This window comes from Marmota marmota, unplaced genomic scaffold (assembly GCF_001458135.2).
Source record: "Marmota marmota marmota unplaced genomic scaffold, marMar, whole genome shotgun sequence".
Classification (NCBI taxonomy): Eukaryota; Metazoa; Chordata; class Mammalia; order Rodentia; family Sciuridae; genus Marmota; species Marmota marmota.
The window spans coordinates 34150249-34168335 of NW_026000016.1; the positions used below are offsets into that span (position 1 = coordinate 34150249).

Consider the following 18087-nt stretch of genomic DNA (forward strand, 5'->3'; position numbering starts at 1 on the left):
GCCCTGGCCCTCTCCCTGGCTCAGCCTCCAAGCCGGCCTCGGCCTCCCCGGACGCCGTGGCCCGACCCGGGACTGGCAGCCTGTCCGCAGCAGGTCCTGGCGGGCCTGACCTCCAGGAAGGCGGTGCGTGGCACACGCCTGGGGGGTGGTTGGTTATTGGTATGTTAGCATCTTTCAAACTTGGGTCGCTTTCTTACCAACCTTTACGGTTATAGCCAACTTCTCGTTCCAGCCGTGGTGTTGACTGGATGTTTTCTTTCAGTTGGCGTACTTAGAAGAAAAAAAATTAAAAAGCACTGAAGTAGGCACTACTTACATTAGCGTCGCCCTTACTCGTGCCCGCGAAATCCTGGGATTACTTTTATTCCTAATAAACTAAAATAATATGTTGCAAATCAGAAGATTTAATTGTGTACTCTCTTAAACCGACTGGTGTACCATGCGTGGGATGCACATCACTATTAATTATCACAAAAGTCATGAGGGTCTGGTTTTAACTCCTGTGGGCCTGGGACTTGATGGCAATTCAGTTCAACAATGTTTCCTGAGTACCAGCTGTATGCCAGGCACTGTGCTAGGCACTTGTGAAGATACCGGCTTAAAAATGAGTAAGAAGATTCTGGCCCTGAAGGAGCTCAATATCTTAAGAGAAAAAGGCGTTAAATAATTAAAAATACAGAGAATACATGTTGTAGTCCAAGTTTTAAGTTTTATTATAGTAGCTTAGAGAGGTAGGAAATGCAGAGACCAGGTGCCCAAATACCTTTGGCTTTCAAGAGTTATCACAAGGCTGGGGTTGTGGCTCAGCAGTAGAGCGCTCACACGTGCGAGACCCTGGGTTGGATCCTCAGCACCACATAAAAATAAATAAGTGAAATAAAGGTATTGTGTCCAGTTACAACTAAAAAATAAGTATAAAAAATTTTTTAAAAAATTATCACAAAACAGGACAGAGTGCACTTGTCAAGTCTTTAAAGATGTACAATTAGGTTGATTGTTAGAGAACAGTTTGCGACCACATAAACAGCATTTATGCTCTTAAAATGAAAAATAACATAAAAGTCAACATTATTGACAGTATTTTGAGAAATGTACTTATATTGAATTCCAGAGGCAAGGATAGAAATCCTCTGAATCCTAACATTTTTTTTTTCAACTTTAAGAGTAAGAAGATGGTACTTAGCTCCAGTGTTTTTTTTTTTTTTTTTTTTTAGAGCTTGAGAGCAACATATCAAAGATAATCTTAGCACTACTTTGGAGATACTTTGGATGATAGGTTAAATTGATGCTGTTGGGCTTGAAGTGCTGTTGAGTGATTCCTAGTACGTGATCTTTACCCTCTTTAATTTCCCCCAAGGAGAAGAATGCTTATGAAAGAAAAAAGAATGTAAAAATAAGTTGTCCACCCACTGATGCTCAAGGCAAGTAGTTTTGTAAGGTTGTGGTAGGCTTGTTTTCTCAGCTTTACAAGTGTTTGGGAAAAATCTACCTTAGTATAAAAACCTGTTCAGAAACATGTTTTTTTCTCCAAATCCAAGTTGGAGGAGAGATTTGCTTCAATTGCAGTCTAATATGTGTTTCATATTTGATTAAGTATTATGTTTGCTGTGGATTTTATTTTTCTATGGAGTTTGGTGCCAGAGAGCTACTCTGAATTCTAGTTTGATGGTTGATTACTCTCTTAGTTGGACTGTGGACATTTTGGGAGCGTTTGTGGCATTTGGGGAGCTGAGGTTGCATTTTCTTGTTAAGTATTTAGAATACCATTTGTGGTTGTTTAGGGGGAAAGTATTGAGGTATTGATGCTCATAGCTAAACCATGCGTGCTTTTCCTTTCATCCTTCACAGATATAGAAGTCAGATTTTAAATAGTAGATGTTATCTTCCCTTGAGGAATTAAGTTTAGATTTTGTGTATTATAGCTGAACAAAAAGTGGTGCCTCAAGGAGTGTATTTATTTCTTTTAGATACCCCATGTTTTCCCATCACCCGAAGAGTCTGGGCAGAGACTGGACTACACCGTGGGAGAATCTGCAAAGGTGTTGCTGGAACAGACATATTTCTAGTTGTATGAGGTGGCCTGGACATTATTCTCGTGCTCCTTACCCATACTTCAGTAGTAGGCATTTTTCACTAAATTGGAGACCACCTTGTTTATTTGAGTCTAGAACTCAGTTTCAGTACAGTAACTGGAGACCTGACAACCTGAGCCAGACCTCTTTGATTCATCTCTCTAGTTACATCATGAACTCTGAGGGAGATGAGCCTTCATCAAAACGAAGAAAACACCAAGGTAAAAGTGACATTTATCTTGGTGAAGGAATAGATATAAATTATTATAGACTAAGTTGACACTTTTATTTGTAATATTTAAATCTACAGATTTTAGAGATGTTTGGTGTTTATTTTTAGCCAGTAGTTTTCTATTAGGAAAAAATAAATCTTTTTACAATGAAGTTGTTTTTTTTTTTTTTTTTTTTTCCAGTTACTTGTGTATTTCTGGCTGAAAAAAAAAGAAATTTCAGACAAAATACAGTTGAAAAAGAGTGGAGAAATAGATTAAAACACTAAGTTTAATTTAAGAATAATTTTCACATCCAGTGTTTTTGAAACAGAAGGCCTTTCAGGAATTAGAAATTGGTGGGTGTATTCTTGGAAGTCACAGATATTAAAAAAAAAAAATCAATTTAGTTTTCATTTTTAACACTAGCTTTTAAATATAAAAAAGATTATTTTTAAGAAGAAATAATTGAAAGTGAAGTTGGCCTGGTGGTATATACTGTAATCTCTGCTACTCTGGAAACTGAGGCAAGTGGATCACAACTTTGAGACCAGCCTGGTCGATTTAGCAAGACCCTATCTCCAGTTGAAAAATCAAAAGGTCTGGGGATGTAGCTCAGTAGTAGAACTTCCTGGGTTCAGTCCCTAGTACGGGGGGGAAGGGGGGAAGGAAAAAATTGTAAGTGAAAGACAGTTTCTTACAGAGTGAGGTTTTAGTTTATTAAATCTGTACTTCTCAAACAGATCTATAAAATTGAGTCAGTCAGAAATATCTTTTAGAAAGGGATCTATATCTTATGCAACTCTGAGGAAACATTTTTTTCAAATACGTTGATTAGGTCTATTTTTCTCATATTTTTTTTTTCTTCTGAACAGTTCACTAGGCTCCCTCTTTGTCACCAGCCCTACACAATACCCTAACCCTACTCCAACCTCCTGAAAATATAAAGGAAGTGTCAAGTAGAATTTGGAATTGTCTTTCTTATTGAACCATAGTTTTCAGTGAAGATAATTCCTTTGAAGATATTTGAACGTGGCCTTGTGTGGGTGTTAACATGGAAGGAGATGACATACAAGTTTTTCAGAGCAAGACATTGAGTGAGTTTTGCCCAGAAATCGGGGTTAGAAGAATTGATTAGTTAGTACTCTTTTGAGTTCTCTCTGCCCTTATTACACAAAAGCAGTATACAGGCTTAAGCTGGATTCTAGGTCCAGCTAATATCCAAGCAAATGTATAATTTGTTATCATATAGTTGCAAAGAACCTACTGTGGGGGGTCGAGAAACAGAAATTGTAATCCCTCAAAAGTGAAAATCTGTGTACTACTTAATTATTACATGTGAAGATAAAGAGATATTTATTTGAATGAATGAAGGCATATTTAAAGGCATTAGAATCAGGTTCCTAAGAACGGATCATTATCTAAGTCCAGGTCTGTATGATGACCTTGAATTGCTTTTCATTTATATATTTGTTGTTCATCAGGTTAACATACACTTCTCTGCTGTTTATCCTCTTATAAATTTGGTGAGCTCTCAGAGCAGTGGCATAGTGACATTTGACATTAGCATGGACTTAGAAACCACTCCCTGCCCTCATTTCTACTCTACCACTGATTGTGTGAACGTGGAGAGATTACTGAAACTCCTTGCTCCTTAGATTCCTAATGTAAGGTAATGCTTACCTTGCAAGTCTGTTGTGGAAGAAATGAGGCATGTCAAAGTGCCTACCACACTGTTGGCTACATTGTAGGTACTCAGAAAACTGTGGTGTTGTTTTCCCTTTAATGGATGGGGAATTACATTTACATACTGATAATCTTTGATTGCAACCTGACTCTTTATATGTCCATTCTTCCTAGGTATTGTGAATAAGGAAAAGGCTCTTCGTTAAGCCATATTTGTGACTTCCGATATTTCACTAATACTTTTCAATCAAGAGAACAGCATTGCTAACTTGCCTATCACTTTAAAGTGGTATTTGAAGGATTTGTGTGATACAATTATGATATTTTAATTAGGCAGCCCAAAAACCTGATCAGGCCTATTGCTTACTTTCTTTGATTCATCTATCTTCTCTGCTGTGATCATCTTGTTCCTCCTGACATGGAAGGTATATAAGCTTTTGCAGTGTGAATTTATGTTGTGAAGTATATAAAGGTCGAAGACTATCCACTCTGTCAGTGGTTTTCAAATTGTCTTCCATGGAACCCTAGCACTTGAAACACATTTATGTACTTTTATTAAAAGCAAATAAAATGTGTGTTTACTCTATCATCACATTCCCAGTCCCATTATGCCAGAGATTGGTGTTCCATGACAAAAAATAATGACAGAAGGTTCTACAAGCTATCAAAGTTTGAAAGCCACTGTATTAATCAGATAATTGAATGGTCCTGGTTATTTAAAAGTAAAATTGCAAAAAAGTTGATTTACAAACTGATTACCAGGACTATAAAAGTCTTAAAGCATTTATATGCCATTATGTGCATATATTTAATAAGGAACTGCAAATACATTTTTTAGACCCTTATCTTTCCTATTTTCATATGGCAGTGACCAAGATAGTGCTTTATTTATGATGATAGCTTACATTTTGTTTGCATGACTAGAGCCCTTTCCATCTCATATACATTTGTATACATTTGAAGACTGATTGGTGGCTAAAACCATCATAGACTAACCCCAGTTTATGAATAGTGTTCTATAAATCTATAAGTAGCTCTGTGGAGGTAGTATAATTAGCCCTAGTACTGAGCCTTTTGAGGTAGGTTTCTGCATGTTTGGTGAAGGATAGAGAAAGGAATAATTTTCTTCCCTTTTCTGTGCATAGGACAAGCTCCATGTAAAATTATGGAATACTTGAGGACTTTCATTTAGTTTGGTTTTGTTTCTTTCCTCTTTTTTTTTTTTCCTTTACCCTTCTCCTAATATGTTCATGGTATCATAAGTCTCCAATTCCTTTGTTCCCTCCAGACTGCACTAGTCATACTAGTTATCTTCTTGTGTCCTCTGGTCAAAATTTCTATCCCCTCAGTGCATCAGATACTTAGATATTGAGGAAAGCAGTCTGATTAAAGTAATTAACCAGAAGGTATTATTATTTTATATTAATTTACCAGAAGGTATTTATTGGCAGTTTTTTGTGGTATATTGGTATTTTGAGGTAAATAGATAATTATTGTAGATTTGGAAAATTCTGTCACAATCCTACTACTCAAAGATAACTATTTACAAAAATACTAGTGTATTTCCTTTTAATTTTATTTTCACTTCATGTATAAATTTATAGGATATTTTAACCTCAATTTAATTTTTAATTGGTAGGATTTTAGGCATTATAATCCAGCAAAGTGAAAACGTTCATGTAGAGTAGAAGAAGATATTCTAGGGCTGATTTTTCATATAATCTAATCATGCTTGGAAGTCCATCTCCTACTATATTTTCTTCCCATTCTTTATTTCTTCTTCCTTTTGAGCTCATAGTTAGATCTCTAAAAGTTCCAAATTTTTCTTCATAGCTTCCATGGCAGTAAGAGTATCCCGTTTAATGGTGTGGTGAGGGACACTACATAAATGGTGGTCATTTTTAAGTCAAGGACTATGTATAATGCAGAATCTCATGCTTTTCTGTTCTCTCATTGCTTTTTCAGAGTATGTTATGTCTTTGCGGAATAAAAACTGTGACACATTCCTGGTTTTTGCATGCTATGTTTGTCAACCAGCCATTATCTACTAGCCTTCCATAAATCACATTTAGCTTTTACTTTGGTATTTTGTTCATTTTGTTTTCATTGTTCCCCTACAATGTTTTAGATACTAAGTACTACTTCCATGTATTGCCATTATGTAACCTTCATTCATATATATACCAGAATTCTGAACTAAAGAGTTATTCTGGAACTTAATCATTTGTTGATTTTATTTTACTAAATAGGGAATAAAATATAATATGAAATCATCTCATTGAAAAGCCAACTGTGACATACAAATACACCATTATAGTTGTCTGGCAAACTATTCTTAACCATAGAGAAGTAAGAAACCACAACCCCTGTATAGTATTAACTTCATTAGCACATACTCTTAGCCTTCAGAATGTCTTGTAGATCCTTTTAAATTTGTATATGTGTTAGTCAGTATAGCATTTTGCTGCCTTTGCAATCTATTTTATGACATCTGCTAGTTATTTAGTGCTATATGGCCATTTTTTAGGGAGAAAACATTTGACTCATTATAGGAATTTTTAAATAGCATTTTAAATAAAGTTTTTACTAATTCTTATTTTGTCCAATGTATTTTAACAGGCATGATCAAAAGGAATTGGGAATATATATGTAACCATAAAAAAGAAAAAACGAAGATCCTAGGAGATGAAAATGTTGACCCCCAATGTGAAGACAGTGAGAACAAGTTTGACTTTTCAGTGATGTCCTATAATATACTTTCACAAGATTTATTGGAAGATAATTCACACCTTTATAGACACTGCCGACGGCCAGTATTACACTGGAGTTTTAGGTTTCCCAATATTCTGAAAGAAATTAAACACTTTGATGCAGATGTAAGTGTAAAATATTACCAAAATTCTTCACACAAGGAATAGTTAAATGTTTCATTTGTGTGTTTGTGAATGAAGTGATTTTTATCCTTTTTTGTGTTGGGGAGGATAAGAAGGAGAGATGTTTAAGAACATCTTAAACATGGTGGAACAGTTCTTAACATGTTATCATGACTTCCAGAGAATCATTTGTTTGTATAAATAATTATCTAACTTTTCAAAAATTATCTGAAAAGTTGTAAGTATGGTCAGTTTTGAAACATGAGCTGGCATATTAAGAAAATATTTTCTTTGGTTCAAAATTTCAATAGTTCATGTAAAAATTTCATCTAAATGATAGTATTAAAAAAAATCAACTTCTCTTAGAAAGGATTCCAAAGATTAGTACAAAAGAACATGGGAATTCAGGATAAAGAGCCTGACATGTAAATTTAAAACATTTCTTTTGGGAAATATCAATCTTGGATAGAAAGAAAGCTCCAAGATTAAAGGCCAGAGTTTTGAGATTGGTCAAATTGGGAAACATTAATTTGTTAAATCTAAAAATAACAGGAAAAAAGGATTTTAAGTCATTTTTTTCAATTCCCACCAGGTTTAGAATTTATGAAACCTCCTTTTAAAGGTGAAAGCACCAGAAAATTCATATTTGCATTTCTGTGTTTTAATTCAAGCTATTTTTTTCTTCCAAGGTACTTTGTTTGCAAGAAGTTCAAGAAGATCATTATGGAACAGAAATCAGGCCAAGTTTGGAATCACTGGGTACAATGTAACTTTTACTTTAGCCAAATTTACTTTTACTTTTGAAGATTTGTGTATTATTAAGCATAACTTGCTAAGAAAGATGTAAGATGTAAGCTAAAAATTTTAATTTTGAAAATGTAAATACCTATTTTCAGAAGGTCAAAAATACATATTTCAATGGGAACCTTTTTAATGTTGATATGTAGTTTTAATTCAAAGGGATAGGTATATCAGAATATGTTTAATAGTTCGTATTCCCAGCAGTTGCTGTGCTTACCACCAGAACACTAATATTCTGATCTCCATGAGATCAGGGATGATTCTGCCTAGTTCATGACATAGCAGAGCCTCTAGTACTTCATAGATATAAGCTTAAAACCTGTTTAATGAATAAACACTTCTAGAAACAGGTCATCTTTGGTCATATAGATTGAGAAATGTACCTGCTTTATATTTATTTAGTCAGCAAATAATTTTGAGTGCTTACTATATACTATGCACTGTTCTAGACAGTGGAGTTGGGCAAAACAGGTAAAATGTCTCCTCCCTTGGACAGCACACACTTAGAATTATAATATATATCAGGAGATACTTATCTAGAGAAAAGTAGGAAAGTGGAATGAGATTTCAATTCTAATCAAAATGATCAAAGTGACATTTTAACAAAGACTTGAAAAAGAGGAACAAGCCATACCTAGAGCATTCCAGGCAGCAGGAAGACAGGTAATTGGAGATAGGAACAGAGCAAGGGGAAAGAGCTATTGGCTGAAAGATTAGAGATGAGGTGAAGAGAGAGGAGATGATTATAGAGCCTTACTGTCATTGTCATGACTTGTAACTGAGAGAATGATCATGCACATTAGCATAGTAAGGACTTAACTCAGCCAGTAAAGAGATCTATTAAACCCAGTGCTAATCTTTTTGGACTCCAGCACTTACTTATATCCCATATTACTAATGTTCTGCAGAATACACTTTGTTAAACATTGTTGAGAAATATTATAAGAGCTGTGTTTTGACATATATAAACAGTTCCTTGTTTTACATTTCTTTCTTTCTTGTAGGTTATCACTGTGAATATAAGATGCGGACAGGAAGGAAACCTGATGGCTGTGCCATTTGCTTCAAGCATTCCAAATTTTCGCTCTTATCAGTGAATCCAGTGGAATTCTTCCGCCCTGATATTCCTCTCTTGGACAGAGACAATATTGGATTAGTTTTACTCTTGCAGCCCAAAATTCCATGTGCTACCTCTCCTGCGATCTGTGTAGCTAATACACATCTATTGTATAATCCAAGGAGAGGAGATATTAAGCTGACTCAATTGGCAATGCTGCTGGCAGAGATTTCCAGTGTTGCACATCAGAAAGATGGCAGTTTCTGTCCTATTGTTATGTGTGGTGACTTTAATTCTGTTCCTGGTTCTCCACTCTATAGTTTCATAAAGGAAGGAAAATTGAATTATGAAGGACTTGCCATAGGAAAGGTAAGTGCTCACTTTTCCATTGTTAAGAGGTGGGTAGTTGCTCCATTCATTGTAATGTGAGGATAGTCATCTTGTGGCTGTTAGAAAACCTTGGATGATCCAGTATCTCACTTTACCAAGCTGTGATGATTTTCCACAACTCCTAATCAGTCTTTATTCACTTTGTTAATTTTATCTTTTCTGTGCATCTGTAGCAACATTCTGCTTGGAGGAATTAGCAAGCAAGCAAGAAAGAAAAATAGGGGAAAAAAACTGCCAGACATGAATACCTCACAAATAAAGAACTGTTCATAAGGTGGCAGGATAGAATTTTGAATGCTGGATACAGGCAACACTCTTAGCAAAACTAGTCTTCATTATATTTTCCTCTACATAATGAGTAATATTTTAATGCTTTAGTTTATAATAATTTATCTGGTGCTATTATTTTTATTGTGCTTTCCTTTGCTTTAATCATGTGATCTTCAGTATATTTAACCAAAGTAAACTATACTCCTGGAGTTTTGAGTAATCATAAATTTAAAGAATTGATCCTCTTAGTATTTGATATAATAGGAATTATATTGCAGGTAGCAAAAAAGGAGAGGCAATATTAGTCAAAGCTTTAAATGGTTTGGATGTTTAAATTAGAGAAAAATGTGTATATAGGAAAAGACTTGTTTTCATATAAATAAGTACTTTCTGAACTGTATTTGAACATGATTTTTATAAGCACAGATAATTACTTAACATAATGAATAATGGGTAATGTTTACTATTTTTGGATTACCTTTTATTTAAGACATAAATTTTTCAATACATAAATTATTTAAAATCTATTCACCTAAGATACCTGTTGAAATTTTGTTTAGGTATCTGGCCAGGAACAGTCTTCACGGGGACAAAGAATTTTATCTATTCCAATTTGGCCCCCAAACCTAGGTATCTCACAGAACTGTGTGTATGAGGTACAGCAGGTACCAAAAGTAGAAAAGACAGGTAAGCGTTTGCAGTACATTTTGGCAGTCTGCTGGGCAATAGTATTTCTTTTGAAGCTGTAAGATGAAAATTTTAAAGGAATAGCATCTCAGGGATGAATATTCATATATATGTATAAGTATTTATCTATTTTGCTCATTCCTTTTTTCTTTTTTTTTTTTAAAGTGAGAGAGGAATTCTTTTTTTTTTTTTTTTATTTATTTTTTAGTTATCGGCGGACACAACATCTTTGTTTGTATGTGGTGCTGAGGATCGAACCCGGGCCGCACGCATGCCAGGCGAGCGCACTACCGCTTGAGCCACATCCCCAGCCCGCTCATTCCTTTTTTCAAAGAGCTTTAAATTTACCTTGTAAAGTTGAACTTCCAAAATTATATATGCATGATTGCTTGCATGTTATGTTGCCTTTGAAATGTTTGCATTTTATTTTATTAAAAACAAAAGTTGTGGGGCTCAAGCGGTAGCACACTCGCCTGGCATGTGCGGGGTGCTGGGTTCGATCCTCAGCACCACATAAAAATAAAAAAATAAAGATGTTGTGTCCACCGAAAACTAAAAAAATAAATATTAAAAAATTCTCTCTCTTTAAAAAAAAAAAAGTTGGTTGGTTTAAAAAAAAAATGTTTTTTTGTTTTAGTTGGACACAATACCTTTATTTTTATTTATTTATTTGTATGCGGTGCTGAGGATCGAACCCAGAGCCTCACACATCCTAGGCAAGTGCTGTACCACTGAGATACAACCCCAACCCTGCATTTTATTTTTCCTAATTCTGGAGACTATCAAAACAGACTCCAGGATAAAACACGTAAGGTGGCAGGTGGCAGAGTAGAATTTAAACTAGATGTGTTTTTTTAAATATCATTCTGTAGTAAGAGGACTATATTAAGACAAACTAGAACAAAAGAATGTGTAAGTAAGCTTAATACATTTCTTTGTTCTTACAGATAGTGATCCTACACAAACACAGCTGGAGAAAACAGAGGTCCTCGAAACAGCTGAAAAGTGAGTTCTGGAAAGCAGTTGGGCACTTCCTGACTTCAGTTGAATAAAAAAATATTTCTCAAAAAAACACTTGGATAAAAAAGGAAGATAGTGTTGATGCTGCTTTTTTAGTGGTGTGATTTTGCACATGATATTTAACATTTCTGTGGTTCAGTTTCCTGATATATAATTTGGGTTGTTGTGAGGATTCACAGAGATAAAATATATACAGCTTAATGTTTAATGCTTAGTTGGTGTTATGAAAGGACCTAGACCAGCTCAAGTACCCTGAAATTTATTGCCATTTCATATTTAAACAAAGGTCAAGGTTGCAGAAAAATATTTTTTGGTTTTCAGGAGGATCCTTAGTGTTCTTTGACTTACTAGATCTCAAAACAGTCTACAGGAGAATTGATCCAAAAAAAAAAAGAGTATACCATTAGAAAAGAGAAATTTTATAATATCTTGAACTATAGGAAAAGAACATCAGCGGATGAAGATGCCTGGATTCCTTATTAAAGAAACATTAATGTTTCGGGCTGTGGTTGAGAAATGGATTCATGTTAGCATAACAAGACAGGGATCTATGTCTTATCTCTTTGGGAGATTTTTGAAATATTTTGATTGTTTTATGTTGTGAATAAGTTTTTGTTTTAACATTTTAACTTAGGAACCTAATTAGGAGCATCTCTCCTACATTTTATCCGTTTTTTAAATATTTTTTTAATTGTAGGTGGACACAATGCCTTTGTTTTTATTTATTTATTTTTATGTGGTGCTGAGGATCAAACCTAGTACCTCACACATGCCAGACGAGTGCGCTACCACTGAACCACAATCCTAGTCCCCTTATCTGCTTTCTTAATTTTATTTTGTATACCTTGTTTTGAGAACATATTCTCACATCATAAAAACTCAGTAAGAAAGGAAGCAGTTTTTTGGTTTTCAAAAAGGAATATTTAGCCATCTGTGGTGGTACATACCTGCAAGCCCAGCAACAGGCCGGAGGATCACAAGTTCCAGGGCAGCCTAAGCAACTTAATAAGACCCACAGCCTGGGCAACTAGTGAGAGAGATTCTGTCTCAAAGTTTTAAAAAAAAAGTGGGTGGTGGGGTGTGGGAGGATGGCTGCTGGGGATATAGCTCAGTGGTAGAGTTTATCTAGCATGTGTGAGACCCTGGATTCAATCCCCAGTATTAAAGGAAAAAAAAATAAAGAAGATTAACCTAACAAGTAATAATTTTAAGTAATTCTTAAATTGTTTTAAAATAAGATGGAGTATGAGAAAAGATAGGTTGACTATCTGCACATGAATGCAGTGCATTTATATGTACAGCTTTTATCTGTAAACTGAAAAATTTATGGTAAGATGAAAATTTGCAGAAAACCTATTTACATTTAATAATTCTGTAAATATATGTTCCTGAACATAAGATGTTTCTAAAAGTTGGAAGTTAAGAGCAATTCCAAGGAATTATCTTTATTTATTGACATACTAGCTCATCAAAAACAAAACCACATTAAAACCTCATTTTTATCTGTAGCCTCAGCACCTAAGATGGTGCCTAGAATTTATTAGATGTTTGATAAATGTTTGTTGAATGAATTTTCAAAATGTTCTGAAGATTTTATTTTTCTTCATGGCATAAATGATCCTTAAAATTTATGATGTATTACTAGAAAATGATCTTTAAACCCTTTGCCCATAACATCACATGTATTTATAGTAAATGTAACCCATTATAGAAGCTGACTTCAGATGCAGCCTGAAGTTATCTCATACATCAGAGCAAGAATAACAGAAAAACGTGGTCCCTCTGATGTCAGAAGTCTTTTTCTTTCTTAAAAATACAACAACAAAAAAAAATGAAAGTTGTCTTAGAATACATGTTAATTATCAAGTGAAGGCTTTTGAACATAAATAGTTTCATTAGTATGTTGGTTATTGATATATTGGATTTTGAATATCACTGCATAAGTGAATGCTAAATTATGATATGGTCTGCATATATAAAACTTGTCCTAATGTCTGGTCTTAATGTAGAAATTGAATGAAAAAGTACTTTAAATAGGAGGCTTGAAAAACTTGATGGATGCTGAATGCTTTTTCTTTTCAATTTAGATTATCTTCAAACCTACAGCACCATTTCAGCTTGTCATCCGTTTATTCACATTTCTTTCCTGACACTGGAATTCCAGAAGTTACCACTTGTCATTCTCGAAGTGCCATAACTGTGGATTATATTTTCTACTCTGCAGAAAAAGAAGATGTTGCTAGGCACCCAGGTAAAAACTGTATGTATTCCTAACTCTGATAGAGAGCCCAGTAGCTAAAACTCCAAGGCTGAAGTTAAGAAAGTTAGCTAAACCTCTAGATAAAGTTCCAGATTTAGAAGTTAAAATATTCTGAAAGAAACAGTTGATGGTGTCAATCAGTTACTTGCCTGCATATGATGGAAAGCAGGAAAGTACTCCAAAGAAATTATTTAAAAATTATATCCGTAGTTGATAGTAACTGAATAAATTGTCAATGGTCATCATACAATTTTGTGGTTAAGATTTACTAAGGCATGCTGCCTTTGTTGTAGGACCACACTTATCCTGCCAACAACAGTTTTGTATATTGACTTTGGAATATTGGATCTTTCTGAGGAAGAAAGCGTGACTATGTGTTTCTAAAAAGCAAAAGTGATAACATCTTTCCTTATATGACTCAAGTGAAAATCAGGTTGTATACATTAATCAAAGGATATTAAATGGAGAATTTAAAATAATCAGAATATAAAGTAGAACTTTTGGCAGTTTTAAATGTGGACAGCTTTTTTTTTTTTTTTTTCTGATTTTCCTGTCTGTCTGTCTCTCTCTCTCTCTCTCTGTCTCTCATCCCTAGCACTTTTTATTTTATGAGATGGAGTCTTACAAGTTGGCAGTTGGCCAGGTTGACCTCAAACTTGTGATCCTTCTGTCTCAGCCTCCCTAGTTGCTGGGATTACAGGTGTGGGCCACCATGCCTAGCTCTCTTCTTTTTTGTGTGTGTATGTGTGTGTGCTTTTTTATATTTTCCCTTTTGTTCCTGTTTTGTTTTATTTTACCTCCCCTTCCTTCTGGGGATTACTTTATTAGTAACACTCAGGAGATAGCTTACTCTTCCTATTAAAATCAATTTTATGAAATACCTTGCTATAATAGGGTTCTGGAAGATGTCATGCCTACAAAAGTTCACTAGGTGGCGGGAGAGTATCATGGATCAGCATCTCAAATCTCTTCACAGTTGAGAGCGTGTCATGTTTTACTTCTGTGGGGGCAGCCTTTCTGGGAGTAAATTGTAAATTATACTTATTCTCCAGTTACCTGATAAGCTTCCTATATAAGTGTGGTTGGATCTGTTTGGTTTTATTGCAATTGCAAAATGATTGGTGGATGATTTATTGGGTAGTTATCAATCTGAAATTACTCTTAACATTTTTTATGTATTACATTAATATTTTCCTCTAAAGATTATTTGCAAAACTTAAAATAGAAAAATGTATTTGAAGTACAAATAATATCAGAAACTGCTGTGAGTTTGAGAATTATTGTTATAACTCAATAAAACAATTAGTCATTCTAAAAACTTTCATATTAGTGTTTTGTAGGAGTCTCAAGTTCTTTGTCACTGTTTAGAAAAAAAGGCTTGTGTAATTAATTTACAATAACTCATTGACACAGTTTCACTAAACATTTATCTGCTTCTTTAATGTAGGAGCTGAAGTTGCTTTGGTTGGTGGCTTGAAACTTCTAGCTAGACTGTCACTTCTTACAGAACAAGACTTATGGACTGTTAATGGACTTCCAAATGAAAATAACTCTTCAGATCATCTGCCTTTATTGGCTAAATTCAGACTTGAGCTCTGACTCTTCTTTGATTATATACATAATTTTCTTTCTGGTTATATTCTTTTTCAAAGACTATAAAGTTGTTCTTCGGCTTTTGCATGTTTATTTTTGTGCTGTGGAGTTTCTGAAGAGATCAAGTGCTTGAAACAGATATCGGAAGAAACAAGTTTACAACAATTTTCTTTTTTAATGATGAAAAATATTTTCCTGACAATTGAGATATAAATACTCTTTATTATAAAAGATGTGTAAATATTTTTTATTCTAAATCTTAGTAAAGTTGACAATGTTTTTAAAATATAGTGCATCTTCTTTAGTCTGTTTAGTGAAGAATTTCATTTCATGTTTTTGGAAAGCTTTAAGTGGATCCAGAATATCTGAGTTCTTGCAAACCACAATTTGTTTCTGTCCTGTAGGCATGATTTCTTTGGGAGAACTCTATGTGTTTTGAGTCCCAATTGGCTGTCTCAGAAATCATCAGGTCATTCACAGGTATCCAGCCTACCATTTTAGTTTTTGAAGGTAATAATGCTTTTAAATTGTACAGAATGCTTAATCCTTCTTATTATTGTCCTGAGCCATGTGATATGCCTGTAGTTTGGAGAAAAGGTTTGGGAAATGTAGGTCACCATAAGAGGATGAGGTCTTATAAGTCTACTCTTTTCACCCCATAACAGATATAGGTGGACCTAAAAGTAGTGGACTTGAGTTATACCTTTGTTTACCTAGGATTTTCTTTGTGTTTTTCTGTTTTCTGTAAGAAAAGATCTGTGGGGCCAGGTGCAGTGGCACATGCCTGTGACTCAGAGGCTGAGGTAAGAGAATTGCAAGTTTGAGGCCTCAGCAATTTAGCAAGGCCCTATGTAACTTAAGAGAGAACCTGCCTCAAAATTAAAATTAAAAAGGGGGGTCTGGAGATACAGGTCAGTGGTATAGCACCCCTGGGTTCAGTTCTCAGTACCTTCCATGGTCCCCACAAAAAAAGAAAAGATCCCTGATTTAGGGGAGAGATTCTGTTTTACTGAATTGATTTTGTAGAACTATATATTATTAGGAAAATTCATCAGAACAAAGTAGCAGCTATCAGGGTTCTAAGAAAGTTGTAAAACTCTAGGGGAGATACCAACTTGGATACCTAATTCTCTAGAAGAGCTCTTTAAAAAGCCATCAGTTTCAGTGGTTTTTTTTTTTTTTTTTTTTGGTACCAGGGATTAAACCCAGGGGTGCTTAACCACTGGGCCACATCCCCAGCCCTTTTTAATATTTTATTTAGACAGGGTTTTGCTGAGTTGCTTAAAGCCTTGCTAAGTTGCTGAGGCTGACTTTGAACTCAAGATCCTCCTGCCTCAACCTCCCAAGCCTGCTGGGATTATAGGTGTGTACTACTGAGCCCACCTTTATTTTGTTTTATAGTGGTGCACCAGTGTAAGTTGGTGCTTATTTATGAGTGGATTATGAGAGGTTTTTATGAGGTCTGATAAAATCCTGTAGGTGGCTCTATGTGTTTGAATCAAAAACAAATTTTTTTAAACAATTTTTTTTGTAGTTGTATATGGACAACTTTGTTTTATTTATTTATTTTTATGTGGTGCTGAGGATCGAATCCAGGGCCTCACACGTGCTAGGCAAACACTGTACCACTTAGCTACAGCCCCAGCCCCTTGAATCAAAAAATTTTAAAACACAAAAAGTTAAAATTTTATTTTATAGACAGTAGGATCAATGGATTATAAACATTTTTACTAAGTAGTCATTTTGCAGTAAATTATAAACATTTTTACAGTGAATTTTATTACTAGAATGTCTTGTCTTCAGTTGGAAAAAAAACATAATAGTCTTGGACTTAAAATTTTTGTACTAAATCATTTGCTACAATTATTTTTAAAAAATAAACCAGATGAAAGCCTCCAAGAAGATGTGCAGGTGATAAAAATTTATCTATTAAAATCTGTAATAAGTGAGTACTTTGAAATGTTTAATTGCTTACTTTTTTTTTTTGTAGTTGTAGATGGATAGCATGCCTTTATTTTGTTTATTTTTATGTGGTGCTGAGGATTGAACCCAGTGCTTCACATGTGCTATGCAAGTACTGTGCCACTAAGCTACATCCCAAGCCCTTCTTTTTTAATTTTTTATTTAGTGTCAACTATAGTTCAAAGATTTTCCTCATTTTTTAGTAGTGTGTAGAATAATATAGGTCCTGATTAACAGATATAGTCATCATCAAATTATAATGTTAATAGAATTATCATTATAAAATTATAATGATAATAGAATCTCTTTACAGTATTGGGGAAATAAAAATGAAAATTCATTGATTAGTGCTTCATGTTGAATGAATTTATTTTAAAATAACTTTATTATATGTAGGTCATTTTTAGCAATCTAATATGCCTGAAAACCTCTGTGAAAATTTTATATCCTAATAAATACATTGTGAATTTTGGCCCATTTCATGTGCTTCACTTTGAGAAGAGTTAATCCATAAAATTGCTTTCTATTTTAACTTATCAATGAAGTGTTATTTTGTGGACCAGAAGCCAACAGGTCACTATAACTTTCTCACAAGCTTTTAAAGCTCCACTGAAAAGTAATTATCTACTTGTCTTTCCTTTTTTTAGCCACTAGAGTTGGTAATGCTTCTGGATCCTCATTTTTACCTGCCAAAAACAATCGTTAATTGCAGAAACCAAATCTCACAGTCTAAAGTGTTATATACTATTCAAGCAAAGGGAGATTGTGAAATAATTAAATTTCTATTTTACTCTATGTTTTAATATCAAGATAATATGCATGTTAGAAATCTTGTCTCTTTTTTTTAATTTAACAACTGTCTGCTTTAAACACTTTGCTTTTCTTAAAAAAATAAATAATAATCAAAGTTATTTGGGAGCCAGAGAGTTCAAGGGCTTGGGGAAATGGAGGAGTCAAGTCATTTGCACTTTGTACCTGTAAATTATGTAATAAATTATTAGAATTGTACATCTGGTGCCTGAAAGTTTTGTGGTAGATGTACTAAGCTGCACAAGTTGGCCTTTGGCCTCTTCAAAAGTATTTCAATACTCTGTTCAGCCTTTATTACTACTTGGGGTAATGCTACAAGCTAAGATGCCAAAATAGAGGACCAAGGAATAAAATTGTACCATCTGATATTTTTAGTGGAAAAAAAAGAACACAATTG

At 34.2% G+C, this 18087-nt stretch overlaps 1 protein-coding gene across 11 annotated transcripts in view; it reads left to right on the forward strand.

The window, feature by feature from the left end:
• Positions 1-15208, forward strand: part of Angel2 (angel homolog 2) — a 15681-nt gene extending 473 nt beyond the window's left edge. The window contains exons 2-10 of one of the 11 annotated variants that reach the window (XR_007349785.1): positions 1968-2293; positions 6587-6843; positions 7530-7599; positions 8646-9067; positions 9919-10045; positions 10993-11050; positions 13153-13316; positions 13619-13758; positions 14773-14901. Coding sequence is in view for 10 of the 11 variants with exons in the window: in XM_015483658.2 (XP_015339144.1) it covers positions 1968-2293; positions 6587-6843; positions 7530-7599; positions 8646-9067; positions 9919-10045; positions 10993-11050; positions 13153-13316; positions 14773-14924 (1576 nt within the window). In the remaining variant the exon portion in view is untranslated. The other 10 variants (XM_048809405.1, XM_048809404.1, XM_048809406.1 and 7 more) reach the window with 10 other exon arrangements.
• Positions 15209-18087: the final 2879 nt, after the last annotated feature.